Source organism: Gracilinanus agilis, chromosome 3 (assembly GCF_016433145.1).
Source record: "Gracilinanus agilis isolate LMUSP501 chromosome 3, AgileGrace, whole genome shotgun sequence".
NCBI classification, from domain to species: Eukaryota; Metazoa; Chordata; class Mammalia; order Didelphimorphia; family Didelphidae; genus Gracilinanus; species Gracilinanus agilis.
Window position 1 is genome coordinate 61,819,505 of NC_058132.1, and position 12,957 is coordinate 61,832,461.

The window sequence follows — 12,957 nt, forward strand, 5'->3', positions numbered from 1 at the left end:
CCTTCTCTCTCTCTCTCCCTCCCTTTCCCTTCTCTCTCTCTCTTTCCCTCCCTCCCTCTCTCCCTCTCTCTCTTCTCCCTCTCTCTGTCTCCCCCCTCACATTTGCTCTCTCTTTCCCCCATCTTTCTCTCTCATGTTCTCTCTTCTTCCCCTCTCTTTCTCTCTCTCATTCACTCTCTCCCCCTTCCCTCCCTCCCTTGCTTTCTTTCTTTGGAAAAAAACCCCTTACTTTCTGATTTAGTATCAATTCTAAGCTAGAAGAACAGCAAGGCCTAGGCAATCTAGGTTAAATGACTTGCTCAGGGTCACACAACTAGGAAGTATCTGAAGCCAGATTTAAAGCCAGGTCCTCCCAACTCTAGGCCTGGCTCTCTATCCACTGTGCTACGTAAGCTGCCCCAAGACCTGTTTTTCAAGTATATTTAGGTGAATATAGCAACAACCATAGAATGTTTAGACAATCCCTAAAATTAGAATCTCTTTAAACACTAAACGCACATTTGAGCTCATTATCTCACTCTGATGTAGGTGAGTTTTGAGAAACAAAGAAATGATTCTATTTGAAATTGGAGGGTCTAGTTCCAAATTCTGGTCCTAATCCTTAATTTTCTATAAGTGTGACCTTGGGCAAGTCACTTTATAATTATAACTGGCATTTTATATAGTGCTGCCAAAAAAAAAGCTGGCAAACCATCTTAAATACATAATCTCATATATACCTCCCCATGGCTCTGGACTGCAGGTCTTATTATCCCCATTTTACAGATGAGGAAACTAAGACTTAGTGAGGTGAGTTGACATACCTGTTGTCACACAAAAACCAAGTGTCAGAGGCAGGATTTGAACTCAGTTATTCCTGACTCTAACTCCAGCCCTCTAACCTCTAAGCCAAGTTGTTTTACTTTACCTCAATAAGCCTCAATTTCTTCACGTGTAAAAAAATAAAAGGCTTGGATTAGGTGATCTCTTAGCTTCATTCAAGCTCTGAATCCAGTGATAACCTTCCCCTCAAGTTAAATCTAAAATCATGGCCCCAAAATGGACCTCAGTCAAGTTTCATGCAATGAAGAAGGCTCAAAAGTTCCAGAAATGAAGCCGCTCTCTAGAAAGAATTCAGTTTCTCATTTTTAGCAGCTAGGTGGTACAGTGATTAGAGCATCAGCCTTATAGTCAAGAAGACGTGGGTTCAAATCTCACCTCCAACATTTATTTAATAATGTATCGTTCATTTCCTTATCTGTAAAATGTCGGATTTAGAGAGATTAGACGTCTTATATGGTTCCTTCTAGCTCTAGATTTCTGATCCTAAATTTGGCACTTCTTAGTAGGTTCCAAACAGCTGGTTGGTACTAATTCCTGTAGGAGGAAGAATGCACTATAACGGTTCTTTTGTCTCACATGATGTGGGGTATTACAGATGCAAATGCAGGACATTTGGGCCTCATAACTAGGGGTATGCCAGTCACTGTTTAACAACTGACTCAGGAAAAAAAATTGTACGTGCCAGCTATTTTTTAAGTTTATCCTGCTTTATTAACATTTTCTCCATTACTTTCATAAGTCTAGCCAGTAATGGGCAAACTTTTTAAAGAGGGGCCAAAGGAAAGGAAATGCTCATCTGTCAGTCTGTTTCTAAGGCAACTCTTTCAAAGTTTCATTGTATTGTATCCTACTCATTGTATTTGTCAGATTATGAATAATGTTGCCTGGTGGGATAGAACATTTCAGGGGGTCTCATCTGGCCCGCGGCCTGTAGTTTGCCCATCACTGGGCTAGACAATCTACAGACAATAAAACCAAGCCCCAATTTACAGCATTTGTTAAGTTTCCAAAATGAAAATGCTCACACTGAAAATTTAACAATAAGCTCTTACTAGTAAGTTCAAATTGGTTCCGGCACACTTCTGCTCATAACTCTGTGAGGTAGATGCTATTATAGTTCCCATTTTGCAGATGGGGAAACTTAGGCTGAGAGAAATTAAATTATTTTGCTCAGGGTCACTCAGTTAGTTAGCATCAGAGGTGCGATTTGAACTCAAGACTTAAAAACAAACAAACAAATAAAAAAAAACCTTACCTTCCGTCTTAGAATCAATACTGTGTATTGGTTCCAAGACAGAAGAGCAGTAAGGGCTAGGCAATGGCAGTTAAGTGACTGGCCCAGGGTCACACAGCTAGTGTAATATCATACATATCCCCTGTAGCTGCCAGGAGCTGCCTTAGTAGCAGTCAGACACATTATTTTATAACACTAGGAAGTACCTGAGATCAGATTAAAATCTAGGACCTCCCATCCCTAGGCCTGGCTCTCCATCCACTGAGCCACCCAGCTGCCCCCTCAAAAGTCTTTCTAACTCTGGTTCTCTTTCCACTACAGACTCTTTTTCTAACTCTTACGGACTTCTGTCCTAGTAACAAGAGAGAAGGATAAGAGCTAGGCAAATATGGTTAAGTGCCGTGCTCTGGCCACACAGCTAGGACACATCCAAGGTCACACTTGAACCCAGTTCCTTCCGACTCCAGTCCTGGCTCTCTATCCACTGTGCAACCCAGTGGCCCATCAACATCTATTTCTTGAGCACCTACTATGTGCAAGACGATGTCCTAGTTCCCAAGGACATTTTATCCCCCTGCAAATGAAGCTCCACATTCTATACCCACTGGTGCCTTCTTTTGACAGTGGCCGGTCTTTATGCATAATTTCTGAAGGATTCATCCCACAGTTGCTAAGCAACTGTAATTTGCAAGGGTCCCCTTGAAAACCCAAAGCACTCAGGAAATTGACAATGCACATGATTAGTTCTCAAATTAGCCAGTGGCTGGGGTGAAGATGTCCTCCCATCCCCCCACCCGACCCAATATGATCCTCTTTTGGGGGAAAAAAAAATGGGCTTCTTTTCAGGTATGCAGAATATACACGACAAAGGAATGACGGTCCAGCCCGAACTCAAAGCTTCCTTTTCCTACGGCGCCCTGGAGAACAACGACAACGTTTCTGAAATCTACACGCCCGCCACGCTGCCCGTCATGCAGGAGGAACACGGCTCCAGAGCCGGCTCGGCGGCTCCTTACCGAGTCCTAGAGCACACAAAGAGAGAATGAGTAAGGCCTTGGAAAAAACCGATCATCCAGCCCCGAACTCGGGACGGCTTTGTTTATTTATTACCTGGGCTTTCTAGTCTGTCCGGGCTGAGCGGGTCACGACTTCAAACTTTGGGCTTAAATTTGCTTTCCTAAGTGGTTTTTTTTTCTGTTTGTTTCTTTTTATAAAGAATTCAGCAGAGCCGGGAACTCAGACGTCATTTGTCTTAAACCAACGGCAGATTGTATTGGTCTTCTGAGTTTGAACTGTTGCATAGGAAAAAAAGCAAAAAAAGCAAAAACAAAACAAAACACAGTATTTTGGGAATGCAATAAGGAACACATCAGCTGTGTGTGTGGGGTTGTTGTTTTTTTTTTTCCTTCTGGGATCTCGCATCTCACACAATGGTTACATACCTGTCTAAATAAATAGTGAAAGATGACTGCGTTCTACTTACTTCCAGTGCTTGTTACAATGCCTGGCACATAGTAGGTGCTTAATAAATGTTCATCGATTGAAAGTAAACAGAACCTTCCTGGCTGAGGGTGAGACAGGCAAAGAAGTGTTAGACCTTTTGGGGCTGAGATCCTTATTTCTAATCTTGTCCTTCCTGGAGTGCATGACTGATCTCCAAATATCATTCTCAATTATATGTTTGCAGTCATCTCTGTATTACAATGTTTTACCACAAACTAGCACATTGGGTAAAATCTTAGATTGGGCCATTTGTCATTTATACAGACACAATGCCAAACACAAGGTGAATGACAGGCTAGTGGACTCAACTGCGTGCTCCAAGGTCATGGTACTCTGGTGGAAAGCAAGAATGGTGTCTCTAAATTTCAATCTAGAATCAATATAAATCTGAAACTTATTTTATGCCACAAAGAGCTTTACAATTCCCCATTCCCCCAGTTTAGGAGCTAGGAAGTCAACAGCTAAGCAGTAGTTTGCCATAGATAGATGTTGAGAGAAAGTCAGTTGATGAGATGAATCCAAGACTATCTTTGAAATTCTGGATCTCTGAATTCATCAGGGCAGGTGTTCCCTGCACCAAATACAGACTGGAACAGGCCCTGCGGTTCTCATTTGGCAGGATTCTTGTCTGTATCTTTCTGTAAATGCAGAGGGTCTACCAGCACTGGGTCATTCTTTGAGGTTTTTTGCTATATGATGTGTCCTAAGACCCACGCCATCTTCACTTCTTGCCCCTTGGCCCAAATCACCTCCCTTTCCACTCACCCAAGTCCTTGAAGGGATCTTCTATGTTCATGACAATCTGTGAAATATGTACTCACCATCCTTTAGATCAGGAAACATGATCCAGCAAGTTGCCAGTTTTTTGTTGCAGGAGCTAGCATTCCCACATTTTCAGAAATAGTGGTGAGAGTCTGTATTAATTAACATTTGAAGTGAATGATGCCTTTGAAAAAGATTCACCTTACTCCACCTTGTCCAGGGTAAAGGATGGTTCTCACTCAGGAATCGCCAGTAAACGTGGTGGTAAAATGGAGAACCCCAAGGAAATAGGGACCATACAAAAGCATTTTAAGAGTAGGACTCCTTTAGCCCAAAAAGAAGACTAAGATTTGACCTGAGGGTTCGTCTTACTTCCAAAATCTCACACAAAAGTGCAACTTCTGGTAAGCCTACCAAATTGGTCAGGGAACTCCCTTCACTACCTGACAATAGCCAAGACCGGTGTGACCATTATAAACAAGGACAGCAGTCATATTACTTATGGAACACCAGATCTTCCCTGTAAGCTTCAGAAGACAGGGGTTTATTTATATACTCCTGAGATTTTATCTTTTCCAAGCAAAGGCTAGCTGAGAAGGCCTGGTGTTCATTTGAAAGGCAGAATTGCTCATTACCTCCTTCTACACTGAGATATTGAGAATCACAAGCTAAAATTCAGTGTATTGGCATTTTTCCTTGAACTTAACAGGGATCACTTGAGTAGGGTGTTTCACACCCATGCCCACACAGACCAAGTTCAGAAATGGAAACGTTTTCTGGAGGAGGTCAGTCAATATTTTCTCACTATGTGCATGTATGTGTGAAGTGACTTCCCCTTAATCCAGTCTAGATGTCTTTGTAAGAATTTAGAGAAAAGACATATTTATATAAACCAATGGGGCCCTGAACACTGACTATAATAAAATCCTCGAATGTCAGAGCTGGAAGGAAGAACAGAGAATGTTGGCCTGAAAGGGGAACAAAGAGGACCTGAATTTGAATTCCATGTTTGATTCTTATTGCTTGTATGACCTGAGGCAAGTCACTTCATCTTCACGGGCCTCAGTTTTCTCATCTGTAAAATGAGATGGTTGGACTAGATGGCTTAAGGTCTCTTTTAGCTAAAGAGCTAAGATCCCAGGAATGTTAGAGTTAGAAGGGGCCTTAGAAGACAGAAGACCCCAGCTGGAAAGGACCTGAGAGAGGAGAGATTCCAACACCCTTGTTTTACAGAAAAGGAAACAAATTTTTTTCCAGGATCATACAGCAAATTCTAGGCAAAACCAAGGCTAGAAGCCTTTCCTCCTGAGTTTCAGACTAATGTTCTCCTTCCCCACTCCCCACCACAGTTGGTTCAGTAAGGTAAAATGAAGAGATCTTGCTTCTTCCTCAGAATTTCTTAAATAAGGCCAACAGTCATCATAGGATTTATAGCATTCTTTCCATCCCAGCTTAGAAACACTCTTGCTTCTCCTTGTGGCCTCCTACCACTGCAAGGCCAGGTAACAGTGTTAAGAGACCAATGTCATTAGACCCATTCATTTTCATGGGTTGTACTTGACACTAGTTCAGGACCACAGCCCCAATATCTTCCCAGTGAATAAGGTGAGGTATTTATTTTTAAGATACAAAAGAGAATAGTACAAAATGTTTTTCCTTAGGATATATTTCTATAAGAACCAAATTTGATAATGGATTAAAAGTAACCCTAGCATAAAGCAAAGCAGGCTTTGAGTCTACAAGATGAGACACAGTGGGGTAGTTAACAATAGAGTGTCAGCCGGGAGGGCCCTTAGAATCCAATCCAGAGTGTCAGAGTTGGCAAGAGCCTTAGAACACAATGTCAGAGTTGGGAGGGCCCTTAGAACATGGAAATCTAGAGCAAGAAGAAACCTAAGAAATTATGTAGCTCACGGGGCAGCTAGGTGGTTCAGTGGATAGAGCACCAGGCCTAAAAATAGTAGGTCCTCTGTTCAAATCTTGCCTCAGACAATACCTAGCCGTGTGATCTTGGGCAAGTCACTTAACCCTGATTGCCTAGCCCTTCTGTTCTTCTGCCTTGGATCCAATACACAGTATTGATTCTAAAATTGAAGTAAGGGAAAGAAGGAAGGAAAGAAAGAGAGAGAATGAGAGTGAGCGTGTCCACCTCCTTCGGGCAGTGACTCGTACAATGAGCTTATGGCAAAGCTGAGATTAGAATCCAGGCTCTTGAATTCCAGTCTTTGCTATTCCTACTATTGCATTCTGCCTCTCTCTCATGCAGAAACTCTGAATTTGGGCAGACAATCAGCCCAATTCTAGTCAAATGAGAGACCCAACTTGAAGGGAAACCCTTTGGTACCCAAAGATGTGTTCTGTGAAGTTGGGAGACTATTAGGCAGCTGAAGCCTATTAAAACCAACTGATCATCGCACTTTTATACATTGCACCTATCCCCTTGCTTTGTCTTTTAACAAGTCACTCAAGTGTACCTTCAGGCTTCCAACACTTTAATCCCACACACCCTGTGAAGTGAGTATTGAGTAAACAGCCTGCTTGTTGCTAGCAAACAAGAAACACCTGCTTGTGAGGGGGTGGCCACTATCAACAGTCTGGTGGCCAACCCAGCAAACTCATCTCGCTTGCTTTCCTTCCATGGCTTCCCCAACCTTCCTCCTTGTATTTTATTTTAATTTTTACTCATTTTTTTGTTCTTGTATCACCTTTCTTTCCTTATGTGTCTCTCTGCCTTCCCCTACCCAGAGAGCCATTCCCTATAACAAAGAAAAAAGGAGCAAAGTTTTCAGAAAACTTAACTGTCCCCACTCCTGGGTCTGACAGTATAGGCAGTGTTTTCACACCTAAAGATCCCAACCTCTGCAAAGAGAAGAAAGGGCCACCTTCTTTCTAGCTGATTTTCCTTCCCAACTTGCCAAGTCCTAGCACAATGGAAAATCAAACCTTCTTGTCAGCAATTCAGCACACAGAAAAAAAGCCATGGAATGTGGCTTAATACAGTGGCTGGCACATAGTAGGCACTTAATAAATGTTGATTGGGATGTGCTTTTGAACATTTTTTTACTGCCATTCCCTCTCCCACTAACGCACCACCATATACCCTCCTTGGTGGTGGAGGAAGTAGTAGAATAATGGATAACGAGGCTGAGACGCTGAAGGTTTTGTACTTAAAAATTAGAATGAGGGGGGCAGCTGGGTAGCTCAGTGGATTGAGAGTCAGACCTAGAGACAGGAGGTCCTAAGTTCAAACCTGGCCTCAGCCACTTCCCAGCTGTGTGACCCTGGGCAAGTCACTTGACCCCCATTTCCCACCCTTATCACTCTTCAACCTATGAGACAATATACCGAAGTACAAGGGTTAAAAAAAAAAATTAGAATGAAATCTTTCTGTGATAGATTATTACTGTGCTATAATAAATGACAAGTATGATGAATACAGAAACATATGGGAAGACTGACATGAACTGATGCAGAGTGGAGTAAGTAGAACCAAGGAAATACTGTATGCTGCATCAACAGTGATGGAAACAGAAAGGATAACCATAAAACAAAACAACAATAAAAAAAGACAAATGAGAAACAATTTTTAAAATTAAAAAACAAAATTGTAAAGAACAAATGTATAGGGTAGCAAGGTAGCACAGTGGCTTGAGAGCCAGGCCTTGGGTTCAAATCTTGTCTCAAATGCTGCCTACCTTTGTGACCCTGGGCAAGTCACTTAACCCCCATTACCTCACCCTTACCACTCTTCTGCCTTAGAATCTATACTTATCACTTCTGAGCTAAAAGATAGGGTGTAAAAACAATAACAACAAATGTGGCCCAAAAGAAGAGATATGAAAAGATACCTCTCCTCTTCCTTTACAGGTAGAAGGGTTAGGGTCTTCCTATATATACTGATTTCTTTTTTAATGTAATGATTGATTTTGCTGTTGATTTTTTCTTTTTTCTTAAGAAATATTGTTATAGCAGATGACTTTCTGGGAAGGAAAGGGATACAGAGGAAAATCTAGGTGATGTAAAAACAAACTATATCAATAAAATTTATTACTTTAAAAAAAACTGATGAGGTCTTCCAAGTTTGGCCACCAAGTTAAACTATCACAGGTTTTAATGAAGAGATGAAGGACCGATGTACCTATAAGACAGTACCAGCAGGACTCTCCCAGGAGCAGCCATCCATCCATCACATTGGATTACACATCAGGTTGGCTTTTCCCCAGCCCTGGAGCTGAAAGCTGTTAGGAGAAAGGACAGTCGGACATGTCCATCAGTGTCTCTAGTGGAAGCCAAGTGGCTTCGCTGTACTCTGTGGGGATACACCAGCATGTGCTTGTACAATATGCTCTCTGTTTTAAGTTTCTGAACAAATCTGGTTCGACACTGGCTGAGGTCCAGAATGATGTTGCCTCGGGACTCCCCAGCAATCATGGATCTCATTGCCTTCCAATATGTACTATATGCACCCTGTTATATTTTGTTCATTTCACACCTGATGATGCATGTTGTATTTCTTTTAAAGCGTATGTGTCCACTAGTTGAGAGTAACTTTACAAAGTGATATTTCAGAAAAATAATAAAAATTTAAATAAATAAAAATAAATCATGAAAATATTAAATATTGTGCTTTGAGTACTTATCTTCAAGTTTGGCATGATACTTCTGGAATTATCTCAAGATAGGACAGATCTGCATGAGTGATGCCTATTTTGATTCAACTCCTTTTTTCCCCCCCTATTTGAAGCAAGTACCTGCTAGATATATATCAAGAGGTATTTAGGGGGCAACTGGGTGGCTCAGTGGATTGAGAGCCAGGCCTAGAGATGGGAGGTCCCAGGTTCAAATCTGACCTCAGATACTTCCTAACTATGTGACCCTGGGCAAGTCACTTGCATTGCCTACCCTTACCACTCTTCTGCCTTGGAACCAATACACAGTACTGACTCCAAGATGGAAGGTAAGGGTTTAAGAAAAAAAAAAAGGTATTTAGCACTTATAATGGAGCAGCAATGGATAGAGCCCTGGGCTTGGAATCAGGAAGATTCATCTTTCTGAGTTCAAATCCAGCCTATTTAGGAAACCAGTTTGTGAAAAACTAGGGTCAGTTTATAAAAGGCCTGTGTGAAGGAGAAAAGAAAAATGGTAGATGTCACTCTGCTCGGCCCTTTCACCAGGAAAACCCAAATTCTTCTCAGTGACTTTAGGAAGCCACTTTTCCCCAGCTGTGGGCTTCCATTTTCATAGGGAATACCCTGTTCCAATGGAATCATAGGACCAGTTCCTATCCCTAAGGACTTAAAACCTTGGAAAGAGAACGAAGAAAGTTTTTGTACCCAACAGGGTAACTGCCCCTTCATATCCCCATCTCTAATACTCTCTTCCTCACTTGAGCTCTGATACTGAGTTGCCAGAAGTGACCTCTGGAGTTCCTACTTGAACAGTGAAATTATTAACAAACATAAGGCAATTGGGTAATTAATTCTAAGGAATGTTTATTGGCTACATTTAGGGAATTTAATTCCACCTAGAGGCAGCTAGATGACTCAATGGTTAGAATGTGGGAGCCTGGAGTGAAGAAGACTTGAGTTCAAATTTGATCTCAGACAACTGTATGTTCCTGGGCAAGTTACTCATTTGCCTCAGTTTTTTCATCTGTAAAATGGGGACAATAATAACACCTACCTCCCAGGGTTGTTATGAGGATCAAATGAGATTAAAGTGCCTGGCACATAAGTACTATGTAATTTTATTATTTCTTCCTAGTTATAAAGGCCTGTACTTTTATATCTGATGAGAAGAAGGAATATACCAGAGACAGAACTTTCTGAAAATCCAGTTTAACAAGAGACCCTGCTCCATTAGCTATGAGCAGTGGCTTCTTGAGCTTCCCAGGACAGAGACCTTATCACATTTGGTACAGGCTTTTTCATTGGATAGAGATCCTGGAGGTATTCCTTTTCCTCCCTGCTGTTATTCAACTCTAACTGCCTAGTAGGAAGAATAGGGAGGGGGTGGAGGTGGGAAGGGACAATGAAAGATGATCAGGCTGCCTGGACTTCCTTCCTTCCTCCTTCCCTCCATTCCTCCCTCCCTCCTTCCTTGCTTCCTTCCGGAGTTCTAGGTTCAGTCTTGTCTCGGCCACATACTAGCTACATGACTTTGGACAAGTCCCCTCCTTTCTCTTTACCTATTTCTTCATAGGACTAATCAAGCAAAAAAGCATTTATTAGTGAGGCAGCTAAGTAGCTCAGTGGATAGAGCCAGGCCCAGAGATAGGAAGTCCTGGATTCAAATATGACCTCAAACACTTCCTAACTATGTGATCCTCCTGGGCAAGTCACTTGGCAACCCCATTGCCTAGCCCTTACCACTTTTCTGCCAATATACAGTTGATTCTAAGGTGGAAGGTAAGGATTAAAAAAATAGAAAGAAAGAACATCTCCAGTCATACAGATGCCTCTTGATTTGAATCAAACCATCATCCGCACCCCCTTTCCACTAGAAAATTGGACCATTCTCTACCTCCTATTTGTCTGTATATTTATCTACTTGTCTATATCTATTTGATTTGTTTATATATCTACTTATATATCTCTATTTGCCTATATAATCTTTTTACTTCTCTATTTGTCTACTTGTCTTATATACTTGTTATATACTTGTCTATTTGTCTAATCTGTCTGCTTATATATCTCTATATCAATGTATATCTATCTACTTGTCTACCTCTTTATATATTTATCTATTTCTCTATATTTGCTACCCGTCTCATGCGTCAATACTTGGATGGCTCTGTGATGACACTGGCATCCCTGCCATTGGGACAGGGTGTTATTTGCCTGTGTCCTCTCCTGTTTTCTTCTCAGCTTCTGAGGCTTGGACAAATTACTTCCCTTCCCTGGGCCTGTTTCCTGATCTGTCAAATGAGAGGGCTGGGCTAGCTGATCTCTAAAGTCCCTTCAAAGTCCAGAATCCTTAGTGTTCTGAAATCCGGAGAAGGGAGGAGGGAATGAGAGGGAAGGGTTGAAGTGAGCAAGAGGGGAAACAGCATTTCCAGGCAGGGATGAGCAAAGACCCCAAGTGGCTGGAGGTTCCAGTTAGTTGCAGTAAATTGTCAGGATGGGGCTTAAGGTCAGCTGTACAAGAGGAAATTAGGGCAATGATCCCACTCTGGAGAACTTCCCTGGAACAGAACCAAAGTCATAAATTTTCTATGGGGCTCAGCTTGGGTCTTCTCAGCTCCTGTCTGACACAAGCCAAGCCCTGAACAAGAAATGGGAGAGAACACAAAGGCCCTTCCCAGGGCCTGGCTTTTTGTATTTCAGTCTGAGGGTCAGAATAGTCTCCAGTCTGTTGTTTTTTTTAAGTGCCACTCCTTAGAAAAGCATGTTGAGGCAGGTAAAAACATAATCTGGGAGCCCGAAGGAGCCTTAGAACAGGGGCTCTTAACCTTCTCAAGCGGTGGACCCATTTGGCAGTATGGCTTTTCAGGTTTCCTTGAAGGAAATGCAAAATATCAGGTAGAGGTTAGTGAATGTAAATATGTAATTTTTTTCCCCACTTCTGAAATCTGGGGTGTTTGTAGGCCTCAGATTAAGAATTTTGGAGGTTGGCTAGTTTAATCCCTTTCCTTAACTGGGGAGGAAGCCGAGATTCTGAGAGGGGCATGAACTGCCTAAGGTCACACAGCACAGTCAGGGGCAGAGCAAGTATTAGCGCCTCAGGCCTCTCTCTGACTTCCCCTCCAGCCCTCTAGTTCTGTTCCAGGGCTAGTCTGGGAACCACTAGACCAAGGGGCTATCCTTCTGCTGTTGTGCCTTAGTTTCCTTGCCAATGACTGCCTCCCTTTTCCATTCCGAGACACATCTGTTATGGAAAATGCAAAATACAAGACTGGGGTGAGGACCCCCTTCCCTTCGTGCCTCTTGCTAGGACGGACAGAGCAAGGCCAGAGGACGAAACCAGGGAAGACAAGGCCAAGTGTGGGGACCGCCTGCCCCGCGTTAGAGAGAGGGCATGCGCCCACCGCTCTCGGGTAGGGAGGTGGTCGTGGTGGTGGGGAAAACCTGTGATTCCCCTCTCCCCAAGGGAGGGGAAGAAAAAGAATGCGCACGCGCAGTGAAAACTCCGACGAAGGGTTGGCTTCCTCGGTCTGGGTTCGAGTCACACCCCTTTCTCTCCCCTAATTCTAGCTATTCCAAAGGGGGGGGGGAGTGGAGAAGGGGGAGGGAAAGGGGGAAGGCTTGAATGCGAGGACAGAAGTGAAAAATGGAGGGAGAAAAGGTGGAGGGGAGTCGTGGAAAAAGCCAGGAATGAGAAAGGGGAGAAGAGAAGAGAGAACGAAAGAAGGAATGAAGAAAGGGTATAAGAACAGGAAGGAGACGAGACGAGAAATGAGAGGTGGAAGGAAAGAGAGGGGAAATGAGGGAGGGAGAGTGAGAGGGGGAAGGAAAACAGCGAAGGGAGAAAGAGAGAAGAGAAGGGGAGGCGGGAGGGCTGGGGTCACGAGCCGAAGAACGAGACCCGCGCAGGCGCACGCGGAGCTCCGGGAAGGAGGGGAGGCGGGGTTGCTTCCTGCTCCGGTCTGGGTCCCGCTCCCGCCTCTTCCCTCCTCGGTCCTCCCCGGCTCTCCCGAG

General features: G+C 43.1%; 1 protein-coding gene across 5 annotated transcripts in view; it reads left to right on the forward strand.

Moving 5' to 3' along the window:
* Nucleotides 1-3,524, forward strand: part of NIPAL3 (NIPA like domain containing 3) — a 71,587-nt gene extending 68,063 nt beyond the window's left edge. For 3 of the 5 annotated variants that reach the window (XM_044667862.1, XM_044667864.1, XM_044667866.1), the window contains one exon: nt 2,903-3,524. In XM_044667862.1, coding sequence (XP_044523797.1) covers nt 2,903-3,102 — 200 coding nt within the window. In that variant the 3' untranslated portion in view covers nt 3,103-3,524. The remainder of the gene's footprint in view (nt 1-2,902) is intronic. The other 2 variants (XM_044667863.1, XM_044667865.1) reach the window with 2 other exon arrangements.
* The last annotated feature ends 9,433 nt before the right edge of the window (nt 3,525-12,957 follow it).